A 12,892-nucleotide genomic window follows, 5' to 3' on the forward strand; every position below is an offset into this window, starting at 1 on the left:
GCATATCATTTGGTTCGCATAAGGGGGGCGAATGGAAGACCGCGTTTAACACCCCCAGAGGGCACTTGAATATTTGGTCATGCCTTTTGGGCTATCCAACTCCCCAGCGGTTTTCCAGGCACTCGTAAATGACGTGCTGAGAGATATGATTGATCAGTTCATATATGTTTACCTGGATGACATACTGATTTTTCTTCTTCTCTCCAGCAACACGTTCAGCACGTCAGACGAGTGCTTCAGAGGTTGTTGGAGAATGGACTTTTGTCAAGGCGGAGAAATGCATTTTCATGCACAATCCGTTACATTCCTAGGTTACATTGTCTCGACTGAAGGTATTCGCATGGATCCTGACAAGGTTAAGGCTGTGGTGGATTGGCCAAGCCCAGATTCCCGTAAGGCCCTACAGAGGTTTCTGGGATTCGCCAATTTCTACCGGCGTTTCGTTCGCAACTTTAGCCAGATAGTCGCTCCTCTTACCGCCTTAACCTCCCCCAGAGTGACGTTCAGGTGGTCCGATACAGCCGAGGCTGCATTCGTCAAACTCAAGAGCCGCTTTGTTTCGGCTCCCATCCTCATAGCTCCCGATCCCTCGCGTCAGTTCGTGGTGGAGGTGGACGCTTCAGAGGTGGGGGTAGGTGCGGTACTTTCCCAACGTTCCTCTTCTGACGACAAGATGCACCCTTGCGCGTTCCTTTCCCATCGGTTATCACCTGCGGAACGCAACTCGACATTGGCAACAGAGAGTTGTTGGCAGTGAAGTTAGCACTGGAGGAGTGGCGCCATTGGTTAGAGGGTTCGGGAGTACCTTTTATAGTTTGGACCGATCACAAAAATTTGGAATATATCAGAACCGCCAAGCGACTCAACTCCAGGCAGGCGCGGTGGGCACTCTTTTTCGGACGTTTTGACTTCTCTCTCTCGTATCGCCCGGGTTCCAAGAATGTCAAACCCGATTCCCTTTCTCGCATTTTTGACCATTCCGAACGCCCATCCACTCCCGAGTGCATCCTACCCGGGACCCTAGTGGTCTCCACACTCACATGGGAGGTTGAATCGAGGGTCAAAACGGCCTTAGAAGGGGTAACGCCTCCGCCCGGTTGCCACACCTAATCGGTTGTTTGTGCCGGAGGGGTGTCGGTCCGATGTTATTCGGTGGGGGCATTGCTCCAACATAGCGTGTCATCCAGGAGTCAGTCGCACTAGCTTTTGGTTAAGCAACGCTTTTGGTGGCCACTGATGGCTCGTGACATTCACAGTTTTGTCTTGGCTTGACTTACAGTCGGTTTGTGCCACTGGGAAGACTTCTAATCGACCCCCAGATGGGTTACTCCAACCGCTGTCGGTCCCTTCGAGACCCTGGTCCCACATCGCTAGATTTTGTTACCGCCCTCCCGCCCTCCCAGGGCAAGACGGTTGTTTTGACCGTGGTGGACCGGTTCTCGAAGGCGGCTCATTTTATTCCCTTGCCTAAATTACCATCTGCCAAGGAGACAGCGGTAACTGTCGTGGATCACGTATTTCGCTTACATGGTCTGCCGATGGACGTAGTTTCTGACAGGGGCCCCAATTTGTGTCCAAGTTTTGGCAAGAGTTTTGTAGGTTACTGGGAGCGAGTGTCAGCCTGTCTTCAGGGTTTCATCCCCAGAGCAACGGTCAAGCGGAGAGGCCAACCAAGATTTGGAGAGATTGTTGCGATGTTTGGTTTCTAAGAATCCCTCTTCCTGGAGTCAACAACTCTCTATGGTTGAGTACGCTCACAATTCGTTGCCAGTGGCAGCTACGGGTCTCTCTCCGTTTGAGTGTAGTTTAGGTTACCAGCCACCTATCTTTCCCAGTACGGAGTCCGAGGTGTCTGTTCCCTCCGCTCACGCTTTCATCCAGAGGTGCCGTCACGCATGGAGCAGAGCCCGTGAGACTCTTCTCCGGGTGGGGGCGCGCACCAAGACTAAGGCCGATCGCCACCGGTCGAAGCCTCCGGTATACGTCGTTGGCCAAAGAGTGTGGCTTTCTACTAAGAACATTCCACTCCGATCCGTTTCGAACAAGCTTGCCCCCAAATTTATCGGCCCGTTCAAAGTCACCAGGATCATTAGTCCGGTGGCGGTCCGGCTCCAGCTTCCTCCGGCGTATAGGAGAATTCATCCTACCTTTCATGTGTCTAAAATAAAACCTGTGTTTCAGGCACGCATTAACCCACCGGTCCCGGTTCCCCCGCCGCCACGACTTGTTGATGGGGAACCCACCTTTTCTGTCAATCGTATTTTGGACTCTAGAAGGAGGGGACGCGGATTCCAGTACCTGGTGGACTGGGAGGGTTACGGCCCGGAGGAGAGAAGTTGGGTACCTGCTAGGGACATTCTGGATCACTCCCTTATCGATGATTTCAATCGACAGGTAAATTCGCCTGGGAACGCCAAGAGGCGTTCCTAGGGGGGGGGTATTGTCACGGTTCATGAATCCACTGCCTCCTTTTCCTTCTCTCTCTCTCTCTCTCTCTCTCTCTCTCTCTCCCGTGTTTGTGTGGGCGTGGTTCCCAATCTCGGCCTGATTGTCTGCGCCAGCTGGAATCACTTATCTTCCCTTTATATGTTCTGTAACCAGTGTTTCTTGTTGTCAGATCGTTGTTACTTCCCTGAGGTTGTGTCGTGTGTCCGTGCTCATCTCTCGCCGCCCTTGTGTGGATTATCTGCTGTGCTCCTTCCCACCCATCCGGACACTCTCCCCTGGGTTTCTCAGCACGCTCACATAGGAGGATGCGCCCTAGTCCCTGGGTCGGATTCCGTCTGAGTACAGTCTGTCTGTCCTGTTGCTGCTGTAACCTGTATTCATTAAACCATCGTTGCTTGCATCTTGCATCCGCCTCTGTATTGTTACACAACTAGCCTGTACCCACGCACATTGACTCGGTACCGGTGCTCCCTGTATATAGCCTCGTTATTTATATTCTTATTGTGTTTCTTTTTATTTTAGTCTACTTGATAAATATTTTCTTAACTCTTCTTGAACTGCACTGTTGGTTAAGGGCTTGTAAGTAAACATTTCCCGGTAAAGTCTACACTTGTTGTATTCGGCGCATGTGACAAATACAGTTTGATTTGATTTGATACGGATGCACAAATACATGCACACACACGTGCTCACACACACGCACTTTGAAATACTTTTGAAAGACGTCACTGCATAGCATGTGACAAAAGCACTATGTGAAATATCTCCGGTCTCCATACAGGCAGAGATCTGCCTCTCTCCTGAAGTAGAGCTAGAGACCAGGGAAAAAGAGAGAGAGAGAGAACAGCAAAGAGCCCTCAAAAGCAGAGACACCATACAGAAACATCAGACCGCCTCACAGCCAGGCTTACACATGCACACACACACACTTTGAGGACCTTACTGCCAGGCTTCCTGCAGGTTCTCTGGTGAGGTGAGGGCCAACCTCTCCCTCCAAGCTCTGACAGCTGAGCCGAACCTGACAGAGGACAGAAAGACAAGTAGAACACAGTGGAGTTATTATACTACACACTGTATAGTACTACAGAGAGGAACACAATGACAACCTTGAAACAACGTCTTGTATGGTAGAAGAAGGAACTCTGTCAAACTTGTACAACTGATCTGAGAGAGGACAGGATATGTCTTCTTCAGACTGATAGTGGGGAAGAAACAGAGGAGAGAGAGTGATGATAACTTGAAACCGAGGAATGAAGAATGTTAAAGGTGAAGAAGTTCTAGAGATATGGGCGCCACATGCCAACTTGAATCAAAGCAATGTGGAGGACTGATATTAAAAACTATAACACGTAGTAGAGGGGTGAAGACCGGAAACATATCAACATATTATACATTCATCTCAAATGTATGAAAGGAAAGAAAGAGTGAAAATATACAGTACAGGGACTCACACACACATTCATACTGACTCTACACACACACATTCTTACTGACTCTACACACACATATTCATACTGACTCTACACACACACATTCATACTGACTCGACACACACACATTCATACTGACTCTACACACACACAATCATACTGACTCTACATGTAACAAATGTGAAATAGCTAGCTAGTTAGCGGTGGTGCGCGCTAAATAGCGTTTCAATCGGTGACGTCACTTGCTCTGAGACCTTGAAGTAGTGGTTCCCCTTGCTCTGCAAGGGCCGCGGCTTTTGTGGAGCGATGGGTAACGATGCTTCGTGGGTGACTGTTGTTGATGTGTGCAGAGGGTCCCTGGTTTGCGCCCGGGTATGGGCGAGGGGACGGTCATACTGACTCTACACACACACACACACACACACACACACACACACACACACACACACACACACACACACCCACACACACATTCATACTGACTCTACACACACACACTAATACTGACTCTACATACTGACTCTACGCACACACACTCATACTGACTCTACACACACACACACACACACACACACACACATTCATACTGACTCTACACACAAACACATTCATACTGACCTTACACACACACACACATTTATACTGACTCTACACACACACACACACACACACACACACACACATTTATACTGACTCTACACACACACACACACACACACACACACACACACACACACACACACACACACACACACACACACACACACATTCATACTGACTCCACACACACATTCATACACATTCTTACTGACTCTACACACACAAAGACACACACATTCATACACATTCATACTGACTCTACACACACAAACATACACACATTCATACTGACTCCACACACACAAACACACACACATTCATACACATTCATACTGACTCTACACACACAAACACACACACATTCATACTGACTCCACACACACACATGCAAATACAATCCTGATATATGAGGCTGCTACTCTGTTGATCATGTATCCTGATGCCTCGTCACCTTACCCCTATACACATCTACCTACATATCTACCTGTACCACTCCAGTATCCCTGCACATTGTAAATATGGTATTGGAACTGACCCTAAACTGACCCTGTATATACTGCAGCTTACTTACTTTTTCATGTTCTTCTTATTATTCTATTTTCTTGTGTGTTTTTGTTCTACTTTATTTGATAGTACTACTGATAATGATTACTGCGGTGTTGGAAAAGAGCTTGAAAGAAAGGCATTTCACTGTACTTGTACACGTGACTATAAAAAGTGAAACTTGAGTGCTGGTGATGCCACAAACAACCAACCATACAACTCCATTGTAACCTTGTCAACTGACAGTGAAGGGACAACAACGAGATAGATTAGGGATCACAACATGCAACAATGTACTCTGCAATGTACTGAACATACTACAGAAACATCATCCACATACAGTATCTGCACATCAATTCCAGTAACAACTCTATATTTCAATACCACATCCAATCTGCATTATAAATAGATTGAACTCCGACAATTACCTAAGACCCCAGGCTTTTTCTATCTCGATGAGAATGAGCAGGGATATAGTTTGGATTCTTATTAGAGTGAGTCATTCCACTCTATTAACTCTATTAAACATCCCATCGTGCAAATGTCTGTTCAAAACGGATGTGGTGAGGTGAGGTCACGGTCTGCGAGGCAGGTAGACGTGCTAATGCACGGAGAGGCTTTGACAACCAAATCAATTAGATCTATTCTCATGCAGAACGTAAGCAAATCACACATGAATAAAGTGGAGATTGGGGGAGTGGAGGTGAGAGAGTGTAGGAGTGTACAGGCTTGTCATGTCAAAGAGTTGTCTGATCAAAGATTAGAACATGCAGCATTGTGATTGGATTCATGTGAGCTCAATGTGCTATCAAATGGTGATTCTACATGTGTGTGTCTTTCTGCATGCGTCTGTGTGTGTGTGTGTGTGTGTGTGTGTGTGTCAGTGGAGGCTGCTGAGAGTAGGACGGCTCATAATAATGTCTGGAACGGAGCAGATGGAATGGCATAAACACATGGAAACCATGTGTTTGACGTATTTCATACCATTCCACTTATTCCGCTCCAGCCATTAATACAAACCTGTCCTACCCAATTAAGGTCAAATCAAATCAAATTTTATTTGTCACATACACATGGTTAGCAGATGTTAATGCGAGTGTAGCAAAATGCTTGTGCTTCTAGTTCCGACAATGCAGTAATAACCAACAAGTAATCTAACAAGTAATCTAACAATTCCTAAACTACTGTCTTATACACAGTGTAAGGGGATAAAGAATATGTACATAAGGATATATGAATGAGTGATGGTACAGAGCAGCATAGGCAAGATACAGTAGATGGTATCGAGTACAGTATATACATATGAGATGAGTATGTAAACAAAGTGGCATAGTTAAAGTGGCTAGTGATACATGTATTACATAAGGATGCAGGTGGCACCAACCTCCCGTGGTGTGTGTGTGTGTGTGTGTGTGTGTGTGTGTGTGTGTGTGTGTGTGTGTGTGTGTGTGTGACCTACGCGATGATGTTGAAGCTGTGTTTGTTGGCCAGCTGCTCCTCCAGTAGCACTCTGATGGAGTGCTGGATGTGGAGAGAGAAGCCAGGGATCATCATAGACATGTCTACCACAATCACCACCCTACAGAGAGACAGAGAGACAGATCATCATAGACATGTCTACCACAATCACCACCCTACAGAGAGACAGAGAGACAGATCATCATAGACATGTCTACCACAATCACCACCCTACAGAGAGACAGAGAGACAGATCATCATAGACATGTCTACCACAATCACCACCCTACAGAGAGACAGAGAGACAGATCATCATAGACATGTCTACCACAATCACCACCCTACAGAGAGAGAGAGAGATCATCATAGACATGTCTACCACAATCACCACCCTACAGAGAGACAGAGAGAGATCATCATAGACATGTCTACCACAATCACCACCCTACAGAGAGACAGAGACAGATCATCATAGACATGTCTACCACAATCACCACCCTACAGAGAGACAGAGAGATCATCATAGACATGTCTACCACAATCACCACCCTACAGAGAGACAGAGACCCTACAGAGAGACAGACAGACAGAGAGATCATCATAGACATGTCTACCACAATCACCACCCTACAGAGAGACAGAGACAGAGAGAGAGATCATCATAGACATGTCTACCACAATCACCACCCTACAGAGAGACAGAGAGAGATCATCATAGACATGTCTACCACAATCACCACCCTACAGAGAGAGAGAGATCATCATAGACATGTCTACCACAATCACCACCCTACAGAGAGACAGAGAGAGAGATCATCATAGACATGTCTACCACAATCACCACCCTACAGAGAGACAGAGAGATCATCATAGACATGTCTACCACAATCACCACCCTACAGAGAGACAGAGAGAGATCATCATAGACATGTCTACCACAATCACCACCCTACAGAGAGACAGAGAGACAGAGAGAGAGATCATCATAGACATGTCTACCACAATCACCACCCTACAGAGAGAGAGAGAGATCATCATAGACATGTCTACCACAATCACCACCCTACAGAGAGACAGAGAGAGAGACAGAGAGAGAGAGACAGAGAGACAGAGAGAGAGAGACAGAGAGAGATCATCATAGACATGTCTACCACAATCACCACCCTACAGAGAGACAGAGAGACAGATCATCATAGACATGTCTACCACAATCACCACCCTACAGAGAGACAGAGAGAGAGATCATCATAGACATGTCTACCACAATCACCACCCTACAGAGAGACAGATCATCATAGACATGTCTACCACAATCACCACCCTACAGAGAGACAGAGAGAGATCATCATAGACATGTCTACCACAATCACCACCCTACAGAGAGACAGAGAGACAGAGAGAGAGATCATCATAGACATGTCTACCACAATCACCACCCTACAGAGAGACAGAGACAGAGAGAGAGAGACAGAGAGAGACAGAGAGAGATCATCATAGACATGTCTACCACAATCACCACCCTACAGAGAGACAGAGAGATCATCATAGACATGTCTACCACAATCACCACCCTACAGAGAGACAGATCATCATAGACATGTCTACCACAATCACCACCCTACAGAGAGACAGAGAGAGATCATCATAGACATGTCTACCACAATCACCACCCTACAGAGAGACAGAGAGAGAGATCATCATAGACATGTCTACCACAATCACCACCCTACAGAGAGACAGAGAGAGATCATCATAGACATGTCTACCACAATCACCACCCTACAGAGAGACAGAGAGACAGATCATCATAGACATGTCTACCACAATCACCACCCTACAGAGAGACAGAGAGATCATCATAGACATGTCTATAGACATCAATCACCACCCTACAGAGAGACAGAGAGACAGATCATCATAGACATGTCTACCACAATCACCACCCTACAGAGAGACAGAGAGACAGATCATCATAGACATGTCTACCACAATCACCACCCTACAGAGAGACAGAGACAGAGGAGAGAGATCATCATAGACATGTCTACCACAATCACCACCCTACAGAGAGACAGAGAGAGATCATCATAGACATGTCTACCACAATCACCACCCTACAGAGAGACAGAGAGAGAGATCATCATAGACATGTCTACCACAATCACCACCCAGAGAGACAGAGAGACAGAGAGAGAGACAGAGAGATCATCATAGACATGTCTACCACAATCACCACCCTACAGAGAGACAGAGAGAGAGATCATCATAGACATGTCTACCACAATCACCACCCTACAGAGAGACAGAGACAGAGAGACAGAGAGAGATCATCATAGACATGTCTACCACAATCACCACCCTACAGAGAGACAGAGAGAGAGATCATCATAGACATGTCTACCACAATCACCATCAGAGAGACAGAGAGACAGAGAGAGAGAGACCCTCATCATAGACATGTCTACCACAATCACCACCCTACAGAGAGACAGAGAGAGAGATCATCATAGACATGTCTACCACAATCACCACCCTACAGAGAGACATGTCTACCACAATCACCACCCTACAGAGAGACAGATCATCATAGACATGTCTACCACAATCACCACCCTACAGAGAGACAGAGAGAGATCATCATAGACATGTCTACCACAATCACCACCCTACAGAGAGACAGAGAGACAGAGAGAGAGATCATCATAGACATGTCTACCACAATCACCACCCTACAGAGAGACAGAGAGAGATCATCATAGACATGTCTACCACAATCACCACCCTACAGAGAGACAGAGAGACAGATCATCATAGACATGTCTAGACATGTCACAATCACCACCCTACAGAGAGACAGAGAGAGAGAGAGAGAGAGACAGAGAGAGATCATCATAGACATGTCTACCACAATCACCACCCTACAGAGAGACAGAGAGACAGATCATCATAGACATGTCTACCACAATCACCACCCTACAGAGAGACAGAGAGAGAGATCATCATAGACATGTCTACCACAATCACCACCCTACAGAGAGAGAGACAGTCTACCACAATCACCACCCTACAGAGAGACAGAGAGAGAGATCATCATAGACATGTCTACCACAATCACCACCCTACAGAGAGACAGAGAGAGACAGAGAGAGATCATCATAGACATGTCTACCACACAATCACCACCCAGAGAGACAGAGAGACAGAGAGAGATCATCATAGACATGTCTACCACAATCACCACCCTACAGAGAGACAGAGAGACAGAGAGATCATCATAGACATGTCTACCACAATCACCACCCTACAGAGAGACAGAGAGATCATCATAGACATGTCTACCACAATCACCACCCTACAGAGAGACAGATCATCATAGACATGTCTACCACAATCACCACCCTACAGAGAGACAGAGAGATCATCATAGACATGTCTACCACAATCACCACCCTACAGAGAGACAGAGAGAGATCATCATAGACATGTCTACCACAATCACCACCCTACAGAGAGACAGAGAGAGAGATCATCATAGACATGTCTACCACAATCACCACCCTACAGAGAGACAGAGAGACAGATCATCATAGACATGTCTACCACAATCACCACCCTACAGAGAGACAGAGAGATCATAGACATGTCTACCACAATCATCACCCTAGATCATCATAGACTACCACAATCACCACCCTACAGAGACAGAGACAGAGACAGAGAGAGAGATCATCATAGACATGTCTACCACAATCACCACCCTACAGAGAGACAGAGAGAGATCATCATAGACATGTCTACCACAATCACCACCCTACAGAGAGACAGAGAGACAGAGAGAGATCATCATAGACATGTCTACCACAATCACCACCCTACAGAGAGACAGAGAGAGATCATCATAGACATGTCTACCACAATCACCACCCTACAGAGAGACAGAGACATGTCTACCACAATCACCACCCTACAGAGAGACAGAGAGAGAGATCATCATAGACATGTCTACCACAATCACCACCCTACAGAGAGACAGAGAGACAGAGAGAGAGATCATCATAGACATGTCTACCACAATCACCACCCTACAGAGAGACAGAGAGAGATCATCATAGACATGTCTACCACAATCACCACCCTACAGAGAGACAGAGAGACAGACAGAGAGAGATCATCATAGACATGTCTACCACAATCACCACCCTACAGAGAGACAGAGAGATCATCATAGACATGTCTACCACAATCACCACCCTACAGAGAGACAGAGAGAGATCATCATAGACATGTCTACCACAATCACCACCCTACAGAGAGAGAGAGACAGACAGAGAGAGATCATCATAGACATGTCTACCACAATCACCACCCTACAGAGAGACAGAGAGACAGACAGAGAGAGATCATCATAGACATGTCTACCACAATCACCACCCTACAGAGACAGAGAGAGAGAGACAGAGAGAGATCATCATAGACATGTCTACCACAATCACCACCCAGAGAGACAGAGAGACAGAGAGAGATCATCATAGACATGTCTACCACAATCACCACCCTACAGAGACAGAGAGACAGAGATCATCAGACATGTCTACCACAATCACCACCCTACAGAGACAGAGACAGAGAGACAGAGAGAGATCATCATAGACATGTCTACCACAATCACCACCCTACAGAGAGAGAGACAGAGAGAGATCATCATAGACATGTCTACCACAATCACCACCCTACAGAGAGACAGAGAGACAGAGAGAGAGATCATCATAGACATGTCTACCACAATCACCACCCTACAGAGAGACAGAGAGTCTACCACAATCACCACCCTACAGAGAGACAGAGAGACAGATCATCATAGACATGTCTACCACAATCACCACCCTACAGAGAGACAGAGAGACAGAGAGAGATCATCATAGACATGTCTACCACAATCACCACCCTACAGAGAGACAGAGACAGAAAGACAGAGAGAGACAGAGAGAGAGATCATCATAGACATGTCTACCACAATCACCACCCTACAGAGAGACAGAGAGACAGAGACAGAGAGAGAGATCATCATAGACATGTCTACCACAATCACCACCCTACAGAGAGACAGAGAGAGATCATCATAGACATGTCTACCACAATCACCACCCTACAGAGAGACAGAGACAGAGAGACAGAGAGAGAGATCATCATAGACATGTCTACCACAATCACCACCCTACAGAGAGACAGAGAGAGACAGATCATCATAGACATGTCTACCACAATCACCACCCTACAGAGAGACAGAGAGAGATCATCATAGACATGTCTACCACAATCACCACCCTACAGAGAGACAGAGAGAGATCATCATAGACATGTCTACCACAATCACCACCCTACAGAGAGACAGAGAGAGACAGAGAGAGACAGAGAGAGATCATCATAGACATGTCTACCACAATCACCACCCTACAGAGAGAGAGACAGATCATCATAGACATGACACAAGACAGACAGAGAGACAGAGAGAGATCATCATAGACATGTCTACCACAATCACCACCCTACAGAGAGACTACAGAGAGACAGAGAGAGATCATCATAGACATGTCTACCACAATCACCACCCTACAGAGAGAGAGAGATCATCATAGACATGTCTACCACAATCACCACCCTACAGAGAGACAGAGAGAGATCATCATAGACATGTCTACCACAATCACCACCCTACAGAGAGACAGAGAGACAGAGAGAGAGATCATCATAGACATGTCTACCACAATCACCACCCTACAGAGAGACAGAGAGAGATCATCATAGACATGTCTACCACAATCACCACCCTACAGAGAGACAGAGAGACAGATCATCATAGACATGTCTACCACAATCACCACCCTACAGAGAGACAGAGAGAGATCATCATAGACATGTCTACCACAATCACCACCCTACAGAGAGACAGAGAGACAGATCATCATAGACATGTCTACCACAATCACCACCCTACAGAGAGACAGAGAGACAGAGAGAGAGATCATCATAGACATGTCTACCACAATCACCACCCTACAGAGAGACAGAGAGACAGATCATCATAGACATGTCTACCACAATCACCACCCTACAGAGAGACAGAGACAGAAAGACAGAGAGACAGAGAGATCATCATAGACATGTCTACCACAATCACCACCCTACAGAGAGACAGAGAGAGATCATCATAGACATGTCTACCACAATCACCACCCTACAGAGAGAGAGACAGAGAGAGATCATCAGAGACAGAGAGACAGAGATCATCATAGACATGTCTACCACAATCACCACCCTACAGAGAGACAGAGAGAGAGAGATCATCATAGACATGTCTACCACAATCACCACCCTACAGAGAGAGAGAGAGATCATCATAGACATGTCTACCA

The 12,892-nt window shown here is 46.3% G+C and overlaps 1 protein-coding gene across 1 annotated transcript in view; it reads right to left on the reverse strand.

The window, feature by feature from the left end:
• Positions 1–12,892, reverse strand: part of vwa3a (von Willebrand factor A domain containing 3A) — a 46,623-nt gene that overhangs the window by 14,274 nt on the left and 19,457 nt on the right. Inside the window, exons 16-17 of the mRNA XM_065010954.1 lie at positions 6,481–6,600; positions 3,392–3,466 (exon numbers count right to left, since the gene is read on the reverse strand). Of these exons, the coding sequence (XP_064867026.1) occupies positions 3,392–3,466; positions 6,481–6,600 (195 nt within the window). The remainder of the gene's footprint in view (positions 1–3,391; positions 3,467–6,480; positions 6,601–12,892) is intronic.

This window comes from Oncorhynchus nerka, linkage group LG26 (assembly GCF_034236695.1).
Source record: "Oncorhynchus nerka isolate Pitt River linkage group LG26, Oner_Uvic_2.0, whole genome shotgun sequence".
Lineage (NCBI taxonomy): Eukaryota > Metazoa > Chordata > Actinopteri > Salmoniformes > Salmonidae > Oncorhynchus > Oncorhynchus nerka.